The sequence below is a fragment of the Nomascus leucogenys genome, chromosome 8, assembly GCF_006542625.1.
Source record: "Nomascus leucogenys isolate Asia chromosome 8, Asia_NLE_v1, whole genome shotgun sequence".
Lineage (NCBI taxonomy): Eukaryota > Metazoa > Chordata > Mammalia > Primates > Hylobatidae > Nomascus > Nomascus leucogenys.
Genome location: NC_044388.1, coordinates 4,927,886 through 4,948,794, shown reverse-complemented (window position 1 = coordinate 4,948,794; position 20,909 = coordinate 4,927,886). Strand labels below are relative to the sequence as shown.

The 20,909-nt window shown below is 39.3% G+C and overlaps 1 protein-coding gene across 3 annotated transcripts in view; it reads right to left on the bottom strand.

The window, feature by feature from the left end:
- The window catches only part of PLOD2 (procollagen-lysine,2-oxoglutarate 5-dioxygenase 2), a 92,665-nt gene extending 75,280 nt beyond the window's left edge, over nucleotides 1-17,385 (bottom strand). The window contains exon 1 of one of the 3 annotated variants that reach the window (XM_012508568.2): nucleotides 17,036-17,385. In XM_012508568.2, the coding sequence (XP_012364022.1) occupies nucleotides 17,036-17,144 (109 nt within the window). In that variant the 5' untranslated portion in view covers nucleotides 17,145-17,385. The remainder of the gene's footprint in view (nucleotides 1-17,035) is intronic. The other 2 variants (XM_003265353.3, XM_030816695.1) reach the window with 2 other exon arrangements.
- Between the last annotated feature and the right edge of the window lie 3,524 nt (nucleotides 17,386-20,909).

Genomic DNA, 20,909 nt, shown 5'->3' with positions numbered 1-20,909 from the left:
TAGTCTTGACTGTCAATCTGATCTCTTCCATCACTATCCCCTCCTTGTCCCTACTGCAGGCACACTGTTCTCCTGGCTGCTCTGCAGACACATCAAACACATCCTCAGCTAAAAGCGTGTATACTGTGGTCCCTGCTGCCTGTAATCCTCCTCTCTCAGAAAGCCTCCACCCTTCTATGCTCTAATGTAACCAAAGATAAAAAGCATCTCCTGAAAACAGCACCTATAATGGTATTCTTCAACCTAATCACTCTAATCTCATTTTATTTTTCTTTTTAAGACTTATACCTTCCCAATACATTTGTTTACTGTCCTTTCTAACTCCACTAGAATGTACACACCACTGATATGAATATGCAACTCACATAAGAAACAGAAGTGGCAAAAAATATTTTAGCAAGTAAATAAATCACTATAAATTTAAGAAATAAAAAAGGAGGATAAAGAGAATCAGACACTATTTTCCCCTAAAACCTTGAAGAAAGTATTTTGAAAAGTAATGCTTGCCAAGATTTCCATACCATTTTGTACACTGCTCGTGGAAGTGAAAATCCATAAAACCTTCTGGAAATCAACTCCACAATATGTAACAAGAGACAGAAAGGGTACGTATCTTTTTATTTAAATATTTTGTTTCTTGAACTTTTCCTATAAAAATAGGTAAAAATGGAAACCAAAACTTATTTTCAATAATACCCTTACAATATTATTTTTGTTAGTGTCAAATGGCAAACAAGCTATATATCGAATAATAAGGTAATGTTTATAAAACTTATGGTATACTCCCGTGACAGATATAAAAATGTTACTTAAAAATCATGGCTTGAAGAGTATTCAATGCCATGGGAAATGCTTAAAATATACTATTTTGTAAATAAGACAAATACAAAACTGTGTCTTTATGCTGCTTATCAATGTGTATGTATATCCTGATTTTATAAAGAAAATATATGAAGACATACAAACAGAAAAAAAATGAATACTATCACAGTGTTTTACATTGTTTACTAATTGATAGTGTGTTCATGGACAAATTTAAATTTATTCTTAACTATCTCTGTTTTCAATTACAAGCATTTATTGTCACTGTAACCGAAAATACAACTCTTAAACGAAGTTATGCCATCTTCATTAGATCTACTATATCCTAGTTCTTACTGATTTCTACTGGTACTTCAACATTTCTTATAGGAGCTCTGTCATTTCTTACTAGAGCTTTCAGAATAATTTAGATGACAAACATCATTTAAAGGGCTAAACTGACTACATCCTAGGCATATCATCAAAATAAATCCAGATTCCCCAAATATTTTTGTCTTCATCAAAATAAAAGCAAATGTTTTTAGCTGTATCATTTTAAACACACACATACAAAACCAAAAACTAAAACTGCCATGGTGGCATAATAAACCTAGATAGGCATGTATTAATCTAATCCAGCCATTCCCAATCTAGTTTTGTCTACGTGTTAATTTGAACACTAAGGTACATCCACCTACCACCTGAAATTATCACAATGAGCAAAACAAATGAAATTTTAAAATAAATAAATACCATGTGTAGTTGGGGTGTCCCAACTCCAAATAATGTGAGGAAGATCAACATTCTAATTTGAACGCAAGATACTCCTCTGTAGATTTGTTCAGCAGGAGTTTCAGCCATAAGCTTAACTATAGTTACCGTTACCAGCAAAGAAACTACAAAAGTAAAAAACAATTACATAAAAACCAAACTTTCAAATAAAAATTGTGAAACATAAATTTACAATTAGAAAGTACAGTTATGGTAGTCCACAAAGTTTTCCTTTGTACTTTTGTTATCATGAATTTTTAAAAGGCTGAGTCAAATTAAATCCCTCCTTCCATAATGAGCCAGAATTTTATTACTGACATTCTCAAAATCCAGAAGCTGTGAGTAAGCTCCACTGGTTTTATCTCAGAAAAGTGACATTAGTCAGCTAAGAATTTACTGAAAGTTATAGGGTGCTGTATAAAATAAAAGCACTAGTAAATAAGAAATGAATTAATAACTATAAGTCAAACAAATATCATAAAATTGTAATTAGGATTAAGTTGTACCATGCTGTCTCTTCCATAAAAGTTACGATCCACTGGCCTTAAAACAATAAGGATGGTGAGGGGACATAAATTTCTATTACTTAGTTGCCTCTATTTCATAAGTTTCTTTTTTTCCCATGACTTTCTTAGAAATTGCTCTTCTTAAAAGCTGAGAAAGTATTCAACATGCTTAGAACTTTATAATAGAGCTCCACATTAAAAAGCCTGTATTTCATGTAATGCTAAGCCCTTACTTGAGTCCCTACTGTCAAAAACATCCATAAAAATTTAAAATAATTTAATGCTTTGCCGAGCTTCAAGAAGAACAATTACTGAAGAAAGTCATGATAAAATCAAATATTAAAGGTGCATTTCTCCAAGTTCTTTGGAGATAAACATTTGGATGTAAATCGTACCCCTCCTCTAAGATGTATTCCTGTGAGATTTGAAAAACAGATGGTCCTATCCCTATCACTTTTGGCCATTTCCATTGGTAAGCATGGTCAGAAGGATACGGTTTACCATTCACCAGTGTTCTAGGGTCAGTCTCACACTTTGTGGGAACTGGGGAGGAGGGTGGGTGGAGCGAGAGAAAGAAGAGAGAGAGAGAGGCAGAGAGACAGACAGACATATTGACAGCAGCAAAGGCTGCGGCTGAATTCTGCATTGTTGCTATAGTCACCAGCCTCATGGGCATAAGGAATCAATGGAGACAGCTTCTCCATCCCTGGGTTACATTTATGGAAGCCTATTTCTGAATTCAATACTTCCAATGGTGGGCTCCTGATTCCCCGCTGGGACAGAGGTAGTAGCCTCCTAGTTTGGTCAGCTATTTCTGCTATTCTAGAAGTCACCGCTGAAAGCTTTGCTAAAGCCCATTCTTCCAGGCTTTCCAATAATTGTATAAGCTTGTAATTACTTTTGTTAAATCTGCTTTTGCTCAAGATATCTAAAATGGGTTCTTCGTTTGAATAGAACACTGACCAACATAGGGTGCCCACTTATCTTGTTAGTTGTGACTAGGGCAAGCCATGGGTTAATGGACTATCCCTCTGTAAGGCCTATAGGCAAAGAAGCTTCCAAGGTTGGGAGTTCTAAGGCACAGCAATTCAAGAGATACGATCTCTAACCTCTTCCAGGTTAAAATCCAACTAAGAATGTAAAGTTAGTTCATATGAAAAGACTGAGAATAACATACTAAATACTAATTTAAATCACAGATTATATATTTGCAGAGAATACTGTAGGACTTCAACATTGAAGGGACAATAAAAATCTACAAAAAATAACTAGAAAAAAACTAGAATATAAGACTTAATATATCTATGTTCAGTTTCTTAGACTGGAGAAGCAGAGACTGTAATGAGGGAAAGAGTTCAAATAGATTTTCGAGGAATTTTCCAATTATAACAAAATGATTTTTTGAGAACACAGCTAGCTAAATGAGCTAGATAGAGGCCTTAAAAAATGACAAACAGTATTTTGACAGCCAAGGAACCTGGAAATATAATCCCCTCTCCTCCAAAAGATGGGTAAAAGCATGATCTCTTGACTGGATAGTGAGGAATCCAGTATGAATAGAGAGTGTAAATTGGGAAATGATAATCAATACATTTGGAAACAGAGAAGACACTAGAAGCAGGGCAGTGAAATTAGAAGTGTGCCATCAGACTGTAGCAGAGTTTCCCAACTTCAGCACTATTGACATTTGGGGCCAGATAATTCTTTCTTGGGGTGGGGGTGGGAGAGAGTGATGGGGTCATGCTGTGTAATGCAGGACGCTTTAGCAGTGTCCCTGGACTCAACCCACAGGATACCAGTAGCACCCACTGCTCAAAACAAAATGTCTCTAGACGTTACCAAATATTCCAGGGGGGACAAAACCACCCATGATTAAGAGTCACTGGACTCAAGAAAGATGAGACAAGAAAAATAATTTCAGAAACAATGATAATTATCTAATTCAGTGATGTATACTGAGAGGGGGCTGCAAACACATCAGTGAAGAGGCCAGGCACCTGCTATGGTGACTGGAGTGCACAAGCACCCCATCCAAGGAGAGGACTCCTCAGAGTCAGCCAGCTGTTGTTGCCATATGGGAAGGAAAACCCAGGGTTTCCAGGCCTTCTTTTCCTTTTTTTTCCTCCAAAACAAGAAAAATTCTGATTTTTAAGTAAAATTTCCTGAAACATAGAACTTAATTTGAGACTTTTGAGAAACAATATGCAGGCTAGATTTGACCCTGAAGCTACCAGAGTCCTGCAGTGTAGACTAAGGTAGTGACAGCTTGGAAGGTGTTTAGGAAGATAAATTTATGGATCCGGATCAAACAAACCAACTATAAAAAGACATATTTGAGAAAAAGGGGCAAAGGTGAATTTGGATAGGTATTAAATAACATTAAGGAATCACTGTTGAATGCAATAACAATATTAAGATCATGTTAAAGATAATCTTTACCTGTTTCAAATATCTAATAGATATCTATTTATACATGCAGTAGGCACGCGCGCACACACACACACACACACACACACACTTTTCACTACAGATGAAACAAACAAAAAAAGACAGAGACAAAATAATGAGCAAAGCACTGTACCTGAATACCAAGAATAAATCAGAGGAATGAGAAAAAATGACTTCAAAGTTTTGAAGTTCAAAGTTAGAGGTCTCTAGTCCCCTTGTATAGTGAGGGCCCTCTGGCTATATCAAGAAAGCAAACACTCTGTACTGTTTCTGCATTTACCCTAATATTTTAAAACCATCATCCTCAAATTCTTGTAATACGCTTAATCATAATAAAAGAGGAAATAACACAACTCTCCAATAATTCAAAGCACAACAGACTTGTACCTCAATTTATCAGAAATGCCAAGTGATATGAAACACATCCATGGTTGCATCATAATATTACAGCATCTATATTTCTGAATCTCTGCTGATTACTCAAGTAACCAGCTGACTTCCTGAAACCAAATAAAAAACAAATTCATCACTATACACTGTCTCAGTGTATATGTTGCAAGAGGGTCCATGCACACTGGACCATAGGCTGAGAGTCATAGCATGCAAAGAATGGCTGGGATATTCCATTTGTTGTGGTTAATATGAAATGCTACAACCACAATAAGCATAATCCAGATAAATAAATCCCATGGATGAAACTACCCAAACCATATTTCTGTTCAGGGAAGAATTCAGTGTCACATTTTACATAAGCAAAATTTCCCTTGCCAGCACTCAGCAGTGGCTTCTAGTTCAGATTTTTCTGAATTAATTGTGAACTCATTCAAGTCACGTATTTTGTAATTTTGTACCACACTTAAAAGCAGCTTCCCTTCCTCTATTTCACTTACCCTCTCACTCCCATCACCTTCTTCAAACTGAATAGGACTCTTTTTCGAAAGAATTTTCTACAAACCAAATATGTTTTTAAACTAATTTAAGTGTGGGATATTCTGAGAATTATTAAGAAAAATTCATACCTTGCATCAATGAAGAATTTAAATCTGGTTATAGAAAATGAGATATAATTATCAATTATAGTTATTTTTTAAGTTTGTGTCTATGGTTCAAAAGTAGACTTCTTAGTTTATCTTTTATCTCAACATGAAAAAAAAAATCTCACTTATCCACTCTGCCATAACCTATGGAGTTGATGGTACTGGTGTAACAGAGCCATTCAGTGAGGGGGAGCTTGGTTTTTTAGGATATCATGCTAGCTGTTTAAAATGCAATACTTCATTTAAAAAAAAATGTTTATGCTTGAGGAACATAAAATATCAAGTGATATTAAATAATAAGATAAAAGTTAGTTTATCATTTTAATAAACCACATTTTTCTTCAACCTAATATACTGTACAAAAGAAACAGCTACTGATATTTATTTGCTTATTCAATAAGTAACAGTTAATTTCCAAAGCCAACACCCAGGCTAAATACTTCTGTTAATATTTGCTAATCTTACACTTAAAAAACAACTGTATAAGTAACTATATATGTTTTTAAAATTAAGTCACCCTCTTTCCCTTCCAATTGTTTTGTTTGAACTGCTTCCTTCGATTTACATAAAATCCACCTGGAAACAGTAGGAAAAATAGCTAGAAAAAAAAAAGCACTGCGCACTACCATCTTCTTCAAGGATTAAGTGGCAGAGTGTACCACTCACTAGATATGCTCCATTCTAAAGATGCAAACACATGTAGAACAAATGCTGCTGTGACAATGACCTAGCAATACATCAAAGAAGAAAAGTCCAGATTAAAAGGTACTCATATTTTCTATTCCTTTCTTAAGGCTCAACAATAACCTCCATGGCTAGTAAACACAAATGTGTACATATACATATGCACATAAATACTTTGCTCCCACAAACTTATTTTGTTTTTATTTACCGTGTTTTCAGTTCACTAAATGCAATCATATTTTAAAGATAATTAATGAATCCAAAAGTTGAATCTAGGTATTCTGATGACTATTCATGTAACAAGTCAGAAAAGGGTCCCCAATTTTAAGCAGCACATATCATAAAATTTTGCTTTAACTTCTACGTAGCCATTAAAAAAATGAGATCATGTTTTTTGCGAGAATATGGATGGAGCTGGAAGCTATTATCCTTAGCAAACTAACACAGGAACAGAAATCCAAATACCGAATATTCTCACTTAGAAGTGGAAGCTAAATGATGAGAACTCATGAAAACAAAGAAAGGAACAACAGACACTGGGCTCAACTTAAGGGTGACGGTGGGAAGAGAGAGAGGAGCAGAGAAGATAACTACTGGGTACTGGGCTTAATACCTGGGTGATGAAATAATCTGTACAACAAACTCCCGTTATATGAGTTCACCTGTGTAACAAACCTTCACATGTACCCCTGAACCCAAAATAAAAGTTAAAAAAAAGTTACCAGCATAATTGTTATTAATTTATTTGACTTAAAGGTCAGGACTGAAACAGATGAATATAAGTTTATTTTTTTAACAGCGTACAATATTTAAATGTACTGAAGAGGATATGGGTCCTCTCTGAAAACAGAAAATAGCTTCATAAAAACACCAGACTGTTTTCTCTTCTCATATAAAAACACTTGGAATATTTTTAAATGTAAATGTATTCTAGTTATTCTTGGCCTCCTGTCCTGCTTCTAAATCAAAAGCTAATTAGAGAAGAAACACCAAGTCCTGGCCAAGTCCAGATCTTGACACAACAACTAGTAGAAAAAGTAGAATTTAAAACACAAAACAACCTTATATCTATGCCTTCTTTGGCCTAACAAATAATAAGTTTTCTTGAGACCTCTTTTCTGATTCCTGCAGCACTCTGTCTCTACCACTCTGACACTTAAAAGTCAAGAGACATTGGCCAAGCACAGTGGCTCACACCTGTAATCCCAGCACTTTGAGAGGCTGAGGTGGGCGGATCACCTGAGGTTGGGAGTTCAAGACCAGCCTGACAAACATGGAGAAACCCGATCTCTTCTAAAAATACAAAATTAGCTGGGCATGGTAGCACATGCCTGTAATCCCAGCTACTCAGGAGGCTGAGGCAGGAGAATCGCTTGAACCCGACAGGCAGAGGTTGCAGTGAGCCAAGATGGCGCCATTGCACTCCAGCCTGGACAAGAAGAATGAAACTCCGTTTCCAAAAAAAAAGGTCAAGAGACATCAAATCATAGCACTATAAAGATCACAAATTACAAGTAAAATCTGAAGAGGCTCAAGAATCGGCTCAAGGTTTGTGAGTGGAAGGATGAGAACTTAGATGTAGGTTTCCTGACGCCAGAAGTGTGTGTTCTTCCCTGCAGCCCAGGTTGCTTACCCATAAGTGCTTTTTTGATTTGCTCAGTTTTATATACACATTATTTTCCCTGTAAGAATCTTAGAATCTCAATACAGAACAGGAACTGAGCCTTGTGTGGTTTTTGTTTGTCCATTCTGGTTTGTTTTTCTGTTTTTCCTTCACACAAAGCAACAGAACACAGACTAGCCAGTCAATAAATACTCCAATTATATTTTAAAATATTAATTACCAAAATTTCACAGTATTACACAATGGGAATTATTGTTGGCATACATTTGCATCTAAAAATTTACAATGCTGTTAGTTACCTCTAAAAAATTGTATTATGAGAGAATTTGTAAAGCTTAGCTAAATAAACTAACGTAGATTTACTAAATTATGTAAGTTTATAAAAGCATACACAGATTACTACTAAAATCAAGAATTAAAGCAATACAAAAATAGTTATAGGCAACAGCACAAAAATTTTGTATCCATTGGCTGGGTGCAGTGGCTCATGCCTGTAATCCCAGCACTTTGGGAGGCCGAGGCTGGTGGATCATCTGAGGTCAGGAGTTCGAGACCAGCCTGAACAATATGGTGAAACCCGTTTCTACTAAAAATACAAAAATTACCTGGGCGTGGTGGCACACGCCTGTAATCCCAGCTACTCAGGAGGCTGAGGCAGGAGCATCGCTTGAACCTGGGAGGCAGAGGTTGTAGTGAGCCGAGATCGCACCACTCCACTCTAGTCTGGATGACAGAGCAAGACTCCGTCTCAAAGAAAAAAAAAAAATTCTACCTATTGAAGAAAATTAAGTGCCCAATGGCTAGAGTTATGCTAATATGTAATGTAATACATCCCTAAGAAATGACAAATATACCTAGACCATCTATTAGCACTTGTCTACCCATGGATCTCACGGACTCCAACCATGGAGAAGAGTTGTCTGTGCAAAAGAAAGTGGTAGGAAGAAGTGGGGAATGAGAGTGAAGAGGGGAGAAAGAAACGCTGGGCAAGGACACAGAACTCATGAACCCTCAAAAATCTGCCGGGTGTGCAGGTATCCAGGTTGCTTACCCATAAGTGCTTCTTTGATTTGCTCAGTTTTATATATACATTATTTTCCCTGCGCGAATCTTAGAATTTCAATACAGAACTATACCAAAGTCAGAGGAGAATAAGAACTCTGAATCTCTACATTGTAAGTCTGTTCATTTCTTTGCTTCGGTGATTTTCCAGTGTGGGGTTTTGTTTTGTTTTGCCCTTGGTTACTTAGTAAAGTCACTGTTTGAAAAATTCCAACCTTGTCTAAACTAAACTAAGAAGAAAAGGAGGATTGTCCTTCTCTAGACGTGGCCGGCAGGAATTCCAGAGGCCCTGGACCAGCAGGGCATTCTGGTCACCACTGTGGTGCCAGCTGGAGGCCAGGAAAGAACCAGCATAGCCAGAGCAGGAGAAGAGGCCTCTGAAGACAAGGTGCCTCAGAGCTGGCTTGGGCAAGACTGGAAAAATCCCATCAAAGAACCCATCTGCCCTCTTCCTAACAACAGTGCTCTAAGACCTCCCCAGGTGATCACATTGAGGAGATCATTTTAGTCTACCAGCAAACTGTTAGCTGGTGCCTTTTTTTCAAAAAGAAATAATGTAAATTCTGTATTTGCAGAATTTTTAAAGATGAAATAGCTGTTGGTGTTTAGTACATTGCTAGAAACAGGAAGGAAAGATTTAAATGTTTAAAGAACCTGTTAGAGAATGCATTTAAAAAGACCTAAATGTTACTGGCCCCCTTCTTAGCCCTGTGTGCAGCACCTGTAAATATTTCACACCTGAAAGCCCACAGAAGTTGTGGCTTCAAACCATTTGAAACGGAAGAGTCAATGACAGACCAGCCTTGCCTATGAGACACTGTGTGCTGGGGCTCTGGAATAAAGTGTAGCTTCCAGAGCTTTTCTTCTCTCAGGCCAGATCGATGCCCTAGCATCAGAAAGCCAAGGTTGCCAAAATCCACTTTTCTATTTCACTTGTTGCTGTGCCTGTGGGAGGGTGAAGCTGTGGAGCATGATGCATATTCAATATCTCCTTACAGCACTTGAGTGTCCGAAACTAACCAGGAGTACTGTCAAGAACAATAAAAATTATGTGTACTTGAAAATTCCTTTATCCCATAAAGAATTTTTACCCGTCCACAGCAAAAAAAAAAAAGAAGAAGAAAAAAAGAAAAACAGCATTTAAATCAGAGGAAAGTCCTATCTCTCACCCACCCTTTGGAAGGAACCCTAAAATAGGTTAGCAGTAACTAGAAAGCAAATGAGAAAGTTCTTTGTAAAAATTTGAGAATATAACCCCAAATTAAACGAGCAGATGATTAGTTAATGCACCAGAATGTCTTAGGCACACAATAAAAGCAATATTAAAATCAATAAACTATCAGTATAACAAATGATATTTAATTTCAACTCTGGCCCATTTTTGAAAATTCACCAATGTTTCTATGAAACACTTTTCCTGACCACTCCCCTGCCTCAAGTAGCCCCTCATTTTAGCCATATGTTCACCAAGACTTTTATTTGTATTAAAAGTCTATTGAGTATATTTACAGTAATAATCATGTTCTTTATTGTATTCAAACTTGAAATATGGTTTTTTCTTTAAACTTCTGGTGTAGATTTTTATTATAAATACAGTAGTTCTTCAGCCAAAAAAGGAAAGGACACTCCAATGTAGTATACCTTGTCACTTCTGTATTGATAATGCCTGGGGAGTATCCCCATCACTCATGAACTTGCAAAGAAACTGATATTCTCTTGTGAGAAGACTAATAATAAAAAAGAACAGCAAAAAAAAAAAAAAATAGTGTTAATTGCTCTTGAAATGAAGAGCAAAGGTTAGCCAGTTGCTGTTTATAGATTTTTCCCTGGTTAAAATTTAATTACGAACCTAACTTTAAACCTAATTTCTTATAGCAGAAAATTGTAAACATGAAGCATATTTCCACACTAACAAATTACACATTTTCTCACTTAATCACATCTCCTTTAAGAAATAAATTCAAGAAAGGGGGAGTATATACATATTTTAATAGAAATTTTTAAATGATTATTATTTTCCTAAATCTGCCACAATATGCTACTGAAACAATCAAGGCCTGAAAAAAATGCATGAGTCAGTAACTAAGTATGTAAATGCATAAACCTGATTGTATTGTTTTGAAGAAAACCAAATTAAAATTAACAAAAGTACATTTCCCTCTTTTGATACACAAAAAAAACTGTAATGAAAATCTTCCTTCTGTGTGTAAAAACAATGTATCTTTGCTCTTTGAATTGCTTGTAAAGTTACTCTGAAAACAAAAACTTATTTGAAGTTACTATATTTTTAAATTATAAACAGTATTGTTTGAAGAGGTATCTTTGTGACACAGTCGGACAGTAATCAATTCTGTACTGCTACACCATCTTTAGTAGTGTAATTACCAAATACGGGTGGCAACATGTAGGCTTTAAGGTGGTAAGCAGAATAAAGATAACAAATAACAACAGAGTTGTAGTCCCAGCTACTTGGGAGGCTGAGGTTTGATAAGCAGGATCACCTGAGCCCAGGAGTTTCAGGCTGCAGTGAACTATGATAGCATCATTGCATTCTAGCCTGACCCACAGAGTGAGACCCTGTCTATAAATAAATAAATAAAATAACACAGTCTCTATAATGCTACTATTCTAGATAACTGTTTTTAACTGCAATCTCAACAGCTTTTAAAATTAGTTTTGTTGGCCAGGCACGGTGGCTCACGCCTGTAATCCCAGCACTTTGGGAGGCCAAGGGGGTTGGATCACGAGGTCAGGAGTTCAAGACCAGCCTAGCCAAGATGGTGAAACCCCATCTCTACTAAAAAAAAATACAAAAATTAGCCGGGCATGGTGGCAGGCGCCTATAATCCCAGCTTCTCAGGAGACTGAGGCAGACAATTGCTTGAACCCAGGAGGCAGAGGCTGCAGTGAGCCGAGATCATGCCACTGCACTCCAACCTGGGCGACAGAGCGAGACTCCGTCTCAAAAAAAAAAAAAAGAAAATTAGTTCTGTTCAGTTTAGTTTGGCGAGGCAAGCATTCTACAGCAAATGCAAATGAGTGAGATGTAAATTAAAAAGAATATGTCATTTTAAAAGCCACCAAATTCTCAGTTTAGCCTAATTTATAGCAATGATTAAAGAAAAATAAAAATACTCATTGATAAATGTGCTAATTATTTCCTCCCAGGAGCTCAGCCACAAATTCATAACCAGGTTCCTAGAACAAATTTATAGAATATACTCAAGCTCTGAAGAAGAAATATGCATCTCCTTTCCAACTAGCCATCAGTGTTTTATTCATTTTTGATCATGAGAACACTATTTACACCAAAGAACATGTCTCGTTAGCTTCAAGTGCTGTGTTTAAAAAGATGTAACAGAGAAGCTCTATGTTTGAATGCAAAACACCATAGGAATCACCTGCAAATTCTAAAATGAAAAACAGGTCTCTGAAATGCCCAGAGCCAGCTGCTACTGTCCAGAAGCCAGCTCCTTCCCACAGAGCAGCAGATCGGCATGAGCCACAACTTAAGTGGGAATGTCATCTCCTAAGGCAAGGTTCGGCAAAGTTTTTCTGTAAAGGACCAGCTAGTAAATATTTCAGACTTTGCAGGCCTCATACCCTCTGTAACTACTACTCAGCTCTGCCTCGTAGCACCAAAGCAGCCAGACAATATGTAAACGAATGAATGTGGCTGAGAGCCAATAAAACTTTAATTTCATATAATTTTCATGTTTCATAATACATTATTCTCCTTTTGATATTTTTCAACCATTTAAAAACGTAAACATCTGTGTTAGTTCACAGACCACACAAACACAGGTAGCTGTTTGGGGGTCTGCTAGATTTGGCCTATGGGCCATAATTTACCACTCTGGCCTAGGGCCCAGTTTTCCTTTGGCCTGTGCCTACTCCTTTCTCCTCCTTTTACATAACCTGCAAATTATGTCTTTTCCCTTTTAGCAAAGCTTTCCTTTTGTTTCTCTAAGTCACTGATGGCGAGTTTCTGTTTCTTTCCCATAGGTCCCAAAAGTCCAAGACAACAATTATGAGGTCAGGAAAGACAAGCACAGCCTGAAGAAGGGGCACAGGCCCCTCTTCTACTGCTTTCCAGCTATGTGAGCTTGTGCAAGGTATGTAACCATTCCAAATCTCCATCTCACCACCAATAAAAAAAATTATGGCACCCAACTACCTGAAAGTAATAGTGAAGGTGCCACTTTGTATTGAGTAAAGCAGGTAAAGGGGGAAATACAACCTGTGGAGAAGGGTTGCCAAACACGGTTCAGAAACAAGGCAGCAGATATTTCACTTCTAAGCTGTTAAATCATGTAGCATATGGGTTCCCAAGCAGAGAAAGGAAGCTCAGTGAATTCAGATAAAGTTCTGGGGGAAGAAGAAACTAGCAACCTCATTGACTGCATGCCACTTTTCATAATTCTCAGAACAGGCCAGAAACTCAGTAAACAAAACCTGAGAATGTCTGTGGCAAAAGAACAGTGTGGACACTGAAGAGCATAAAAACGAATGAAACTCAGCCCTTCACTTTAAAGAGTTTATAATTTATTAAACATAAGGACCTATGGTACAAAGTAAATATGATTTGTTTAAACCAACCACATTAGGAAGTTAAAAATAAAAACCAAACAAAAATAGCCAGGGGAAGAATTTCCTAGGAGCTAGACTTAAACAATAAACAGGATTTCAAAAAACTAAAAAGGAAGGAACAGAAATTTGAGAGTGCTATTCATGTACATATCTAGGATTACAGGACATGTGGATTCTCAATTCCAGTAGATATTATTAAATTGTTTTCCAAAGACACTGTGCTTCCATCAATGGTCAATTCCCATCCTGACATTTGGTACAATCAGAGTTTATTTTAAGATGCTTTGTCCCATGTGATGGATGGAAAAGGGTAGCTCAATTTAATTTTCATTTCTTGTCTTCACATTCTCTACAGTTGTTTTATATGTCTGTTGTCATGTGAAATAAAAGGCACAGTCTGTTTATGGATGATATGTCATTCTGTGTGGCTGAAGCACAGAATACAGAAAGTACAGAGGACAGGACCCTCTCTCTTCCAGAGGTTTCTCCAGGCCCTTGCTCTTTCCCTCTCCGCCCCGTAAATTGCCAGTTTGCATCAGTAGATAGGGACAAACCTTTCCTTTTTTCCTTGAATGTACCACAGTAAATTAGAGAGTTTATAAATGAATGAATGTGGTAGAAAAATACTGGTCTTGACAGAAACATTTGAAACCATTTCCTTTATTTTTGCCCAAAACTTGGTTTCTGCCCAATTTGGATCATAGAACAGTAAGGTGCCTCAGAAAACACACACAAATTTGATCCAGGTCTGCAGACCTGACGGCAAAGACTTGGCAGGAATACATCCACCTTCTCCTTATCCCATCTAGAAGGCAGAAAGGGCAGGAAAGATAAATCAGGGTATGAACCTGATTTACTGGCACTGATTAGGAAGGTTCTGCCTCTGAAAGCTCCTATAAGGATATAATTTTCAAGTAACAATTCCTATCCATTATTTTCAGAGAAAATGATTATTTTAGCCAAAATCTTATTTAGTCTTTCCATGCTAAGAATAAAGTGGCAACCAAAAGGAATCAACACAGCACACAGAACTCTCAAAAATTTAACAAAAAGCTATGTTCTCAACTCTGGTCAACAAAGCACCAGAGCTAGGAAAAATTATACTCCAAAAATTGATGAATGTGTATCACATTCCCAAATACAGTGGGTAAACTGAAAATCACTATAAATATTTGTTTTCAAAAATGATTTGCTGTTATCATTCCAGTAATGCTATAATGCCATATTGCCTCAAATATAAATAGATTAGTCTAATCCAGTGATTCTTAAGCCTGGGCAATTTTGTCCCTCTGGGGACATTTGGCTTTTTTTTTTTTTTTTTTTTGGTGCTCAGATTAGAAATGGAATACTACTGGCATCCAGTGCACAGAGGTTAAGGATACTGCTAAACATCAATGCACAGGATAATTCCCCAAAGCAAAGAAGTGTCTGGCTCAAAATGTCAATAGGGCCAAGAAATTGTGATCTAAACCATTTCTTAATTAGTTAGCTAGGACACGTTGACAAATATACAGGGTTAGAGATGATAAGCACTCTTCTTAAAGAACTATTAAGCTAGACAATTTAGGGTCCTATAGAAGATCTTGATATTTATGTCAACGAATAAGTTTCTATTTAGTAATTTTCAGTTGAAATATGTAAAGAATAGACCACAGTCCATGATTCTGCCCACCTTATCAAGCAGTTTACCTCTACATTTATTAATTTATCACATAACCTATGAGAACACCTACCTACACCGAAATTTGTAATCAAACTGACTACTGCTGGCTTCACCTATCACAAATTAGTATTTTCCCACATTTCGACCCCAACCGAATTCCCCATGCCTGATTACCAAGTGACCAGTCCTCAGATTTAAACAGTGGGTTTCATGTGGTCTTTTCCTGAGGAAACTTTCATATCTAAAATTCTCTTTCTCTGATATCACAATCCATTAAAAGTTTACTGTCCAGTTCCATGAAATTTAAAATCCAGAGTGAGAAGGGAATTTGATGATGACTATAAATATAAAGGCAGATACAAAGGGATGTCCTCTATTAAAAAGTTAGGGGTGTTGGCAATGAAGTGGAATAAAATACACAAAGGTCAGAGAGGCCTCTCTAAATATTACAAAGTCCTTAGAGGTTATTTTACTTCCCAATTAAAATTTCCTTGGGTGTTTCAACAAAGAAAGACATTTTTCTGGGGAAGTCTTTTTGTTGTTTTTCCTTTTTAAATTTCTCTACTTCCAAATTTGCTGAAAGTATTTACTTTCTGCTTTCTAGATATTATGTTAAAAGAAATATTTTTAAATTATGCAAAAGTTTAGTTCAAATTTAGAGGAATCACACGGGTTCAGAAATCCATTTTTAAACGGTCACATATACCTAACAGAAAGAAAAGCATCCTGTAACTGATAGAAATCCATCTGAATGCTGAAGTTTCTCAAGCTAACAAAGCAAGCACTGTTTTGTAGAAAGATAGGCAGGTCAGCCTGCTGACGCTTTCTGAAACACTTAAAAGATGAAGACAAAACTATTGCTACATGGATTAGCTGGACTGCAAACCAAATGTCACTTTCTGAATGTAACTCTGAAATAGAAATTTCTGTCCTTAGGCTTAAGAAAAGTTCAAGTAGAAAAGCACTCTATTATAAACTTGGAGGAAAAAATGGTGCCAAAATGACTTAACAAAAAACAAAACAAAACAAAAAGGACATTAGAAGGTCATTTAAATGCAAGCCCTAATTTCAGAGAGTTGAGCACAAAGAGCACAAATGTGGAAAACTCCAAGGATTTTTCATGTGCCACAAAAGGCAGCAAAGCATGTTTAGACAGACGTGGTGAAACTCTCTTTAATCTGGCTAAATGCAAAAAGTTACACAGCTTCTGAAAACAAGAAACGGCACGGGGCTCAAGAAAAGGGTAGGTAAGGGGAGCAGCTGTGTGTCCACAGCTTCCCCTTCAGATCCCAAAGGAGGAAAGCTGCCGCCTGGAGGTACTGGGTAGCCAGGCAGCCTTACTGAAAACAACTAAGGTTTTCGAGCGAGCGTTGTTTTTGGCAAGAGGGAGGTGTTATCGGCTGCTTCCTGGAGTGCTGGAAGGAATGTGTCACCATCAATTAGAAAGTACACTAAGCCCCGTGTTTAGGTCACAGAAGGAGTACTGCCTCGTCCATCACGGATAAATCCATGCCAGCTCTCGGAAAGGAAGGGAAGGGAGAGCTGCAGGAAAGGTGTTGGTGCCCATGACCTGCAAGTCCAAAAGGAAACTCCTGCAGGGAAATTCGGGCACGCTGAGTTCACCGAGAACTCCAAGGAGTCAACGAGGGCGGGTGCCCCTACACTTCCCCTGGGACCAGCGCAGCCCGACCGCAATTCTAGGGAAGACCCCGGCGGCCCTGGAGAGGAGGGACAGGCCCCCACTACTCACCCGGCCAGCCCCGCGAAAGGGCTGGTGCATGAATGAACTGCCCCCCCCACCCCCGCCGGCCGAGCCTCGCGGGACAGCAGCGGACCGCGGGGTGCTCACCTGTGGGGATGCTCGAGGGCTTCTCCGAGTCCGCACCCAGACAGGGATTCCAGGGGTGGAGGACGAGCGCCAGGAACAGCAGCTGAGGCTTTACCGTGCGCCTCCCCATATTCGGCCCTCGAGGGCCGCGCGGGCTCAGGCGCCCACGGCCCCGCAGCGCCGCGCTTCTCGCGAGAACGCAGAGACCCGGGTCCTCCCTGGGCCGGCGATTGCGGGCGGGAGCGGGCGGGAGCGAAGGCGCGCTGCGGGCAGCCGGAGCGGCGCGTAACGCAGCAGAGTGAGGTCGTCGGCGGAGGCGCGGAGCAGCAGGCGCCCGGGGCGCTGCGGAGGCCTTATAGGCTCCCCGAGGGGAGGCGACGGGGCGGGCCGCGCCCTGGCTATTGGCCGCCCGCTGACCCGCCGCCGCTGCGCGCCCGGTGCGGTCGCCTCAGCTCGCCCTCCTGGGCCCCACGTCTGGACTGTTTGCTCGGCTCGGACGCTATTTAAGGAGCTGCCTGCGGCTACGTGTGGAGGCTCACGCAGCGCTTCTGGCTGGAACGGGGAGGCCTGCACTTAGCTTTGGGAGTGGGTTTGGGAGAGGGAGGAGGAGCCGCCGGGAGTCTGGCGGGAGGGCGGTGTTCCCGTCTGGGTTCCTCTCTGCTGTCCCAGCCCCGGTAGCTTCCACGGCAGCCTCGAAGGGTGAGAATTTGCTCTTCTTTGGACTTGGATACTCCACCCAGTCTGAAGTGACTGCAAATCTGCAGCAATCTTGGCTGACTGGGACCTCGCCAGACTCTTAAGCCATGGAAATGGATCGCCCCTCATTAATTCAGGGGCAGGTTCATCACCCTGTAAAAGGAAGCCCGTGCTTTTATTTTACACCGTAAACCGAAAGTTTTATTGTCCAGTGAACATTTCTTGCTCCGCCGCTTGTGCCAAGAGAGCCTTAGACTCTTTCCAGTAATGAGGCTTGTAAATCCTGCGGAATCGGAGCCCAACGTGTGTAATGCCGGGGCTGTGCTTACAAGATCTTCCTCCAGTCCGCATGGAAAATTACTCCCAAAGACGTGGTCGGAGAGGTCGAGATCTCTGAGCCTTGGCCCCCACTGCTTCCACTTTTGACTGTTGTCTAAGAAAATTCCCTTTTTTCTGTTCTCACATTTTAACTAGCCAAGGCTTTAATTTGTTGGAATGAATGGGAGCAAAAGCACAATTAAGAAAAAAGCTTGACAGTTTTGCCTCATACATTTAATGACTTAAGCTATCTTACAGGAGAAAGAGAACCAAACTGCTCCCATTGTGGAATCTCCTGCCTAAATTTTCGTGAAATTAGAAAAAAAAAAAAAAATCGAGACAACACCCGTTATAACTCTGGGCCTTTGAAATTAAGACAGAAAATTATGGAAAAATGTGTTCCATTATGATCACGTTTTGTCTAAAATTAACATATCAAGATAACATGAACTTAATGCTTTCATCGTATCTTGATAGCATTAAAAACAGGTGGAAAACCCTGCAAAGAAATGTTGCCTGGGATGTGACATTTTAGAAAAGAATCATTTCCTGTGCCCAGAAATAAGCCAGTTATTACTCCGTTTTGAAGGTTTGGTCTCAGTTTTTTAAAAGAAGAGGAAAACTGGAGAAAGTTCTGAGAAGAGTAACAAATAATTAAAGAAATGGAAACTATGACCTGTGAGAAGAATGAAATAGGTTTATTTAGTCTGAAGGGGAAAAAAGAGCTAAAAGATGGATTCCTTAATAACAGCCTTTCATGTGTGGCAAGTACAGCTTCATAAAACTAGGCACAAAGCAAACAGCATCAGTCCTCTAAGTCCAAGGACTCTGCTAGGAATGGCTGGTGTTTTGGCCAGATCTGTCTCCAGAAAGCCAAACCTGCAATTGCCAAACTCCTTGAACTTGACTTCTTGCTTCCTTGGTTCTCCAGTATCTTTAAGAACTTGCAGAGCTACAACCTGGCTTCCTGCCCTCTCAAGCCCCCGTTCCCCCCATGAATGCCTAACGGCTTCTGTGCATCACAGGTGGTGTGTGTGTGTGTGTGTTTAAACTCCAAAAGTCCACTAATAATTTCAGGTTATTTTGACATCCTTCTCTGTTAAGAGTCACAACGTCTGTGCTGTGAGACTCGTATAAAGCAAGTGTTTCTTTGGGAGTTTCAAATACCTAGACATTTCTAACACAGTCTGAAAGAGCCCCAATTCTGAAACCAAATCCTTCCTGCTTTCTTATATTTCCAGCCATCTGCTGAACATTTCTACTTGGATGTTCCATTGGCACAAACTCGATATGTCTTTTTTTTTTTTTTGAGACAGTCTCGCTCTGTGGCCCAGGCTGGAGTGCAGTGGTGCAATATCCCCTCACTGCAAGCTCCCTCCGCCTCCCGGGTTCACACCATTCTCCTGCCTCAGCCTCCCGAGTAGCTGGGACTACAGGCGCTCGCCACCAGGCCTGGCTAATTTTTTTTTTTTTTTGTATTTTTAGTAGAAATGGGGTTTCACCGTGTTAGCCAGGATGGTCTCGATCTCCTGACCTCGTGATCCTCTCGCTTCGGCCTCCCAACGTGTTGGGATTACAGGCGTGAGCCACCAAGCCCGGCCCGATATGTCTTTTAACTCATCAAATCCAGATCCCACTCAGCTCCCTCATCTCTGTTGATACTACCGCTCTGTAACTTCATATGGCCTCAGACATTTTTACTTCTCTCTTCCCATCCCCCACACCCGCCAACTCACAGAGCTGGACTCCAAATCTTGTCATTTTTTCCCTTCATGTTTTCTCTTCATCTATTCCTTTCCATTCTCACTACTACCCACTAACTAATGCACTCTTGAGTGTATGCTATGCCATTTCCTGTAGACTTTCCCTACCGTCAGTGTAATACCACTATATACCACAACTAGATAATCATACTCAGATATCCTTTTGATTGCTTCATCCTCAAACAGATTTCATAACAGATTTGGAAACAATCCACATTCCCTAACCTAGTATTCAGATTCCTTCATGCCAAACTAAACCCAACCAACGTAGTTTGCTTTATTATCTCCTAAAGCAGACCAAATACTTTGTCACTTTAATTCTCTGAAGTTTAGGTAGGAATCATTTGGGTTCCTCCAAAGCCCAAGCATGAGCCCAAATTCAGTGACTAGCGATTTGTGGAGAATCTTGAGAAAACAAGATAGGTGAGGCTAAAATGACACAGGAAAGGGAAAATATCCAATTAAATCAACCACAGTGGGTAATGGGAGCTTAATCCCACAAAATTGATGTACTCAAAAATATCCTGGTCAATGGGTCAGAGAACTGGGATATATATTCCCAACACCCATCAGTCATTGATTTAAGGGCTGAGGGACACTCATTAGTTCCCAGGCATTCCCAATCTGCTATGGTAGCAGCCACTCCGATGATGTAACTCTTGATCATAAGAAGTAAGGGTGACATGCTCAGAAATGGTAAGGAAATTTGAGGAGAAATGAGAGAAGCAGCATTTGCTCAGCAACCATACCTCTGTTCATGTTATCCCTATATCTTAAAAAAAAAAAAAAAGGATGACAAAACCTGTCCTCCTTCCTTCATTGGGCTAATGTCTGTCAAGCTCAAGTGCCACCTCCTACAGGAAGCCCAGCTGGGGTACCTTACCCTACCTCAGGATGGGTTTAGATGTCCCTGTTCCATGATTTCTAACTTCTGAAGAAAACCTCTCTCATTTGTGACAGGGTCTTTTCTTAGAATTATTATTAGTGTGTCTGTTAAGGTCAGGATTCAATTATTTTTCATCATTGAAGAGTAAGTACCATAGTAGCATATTTGTTTATTCATTGATTCATTCAAAAAATATTCCATGACTACTATATCTCAGGCATTGTTCTAGATA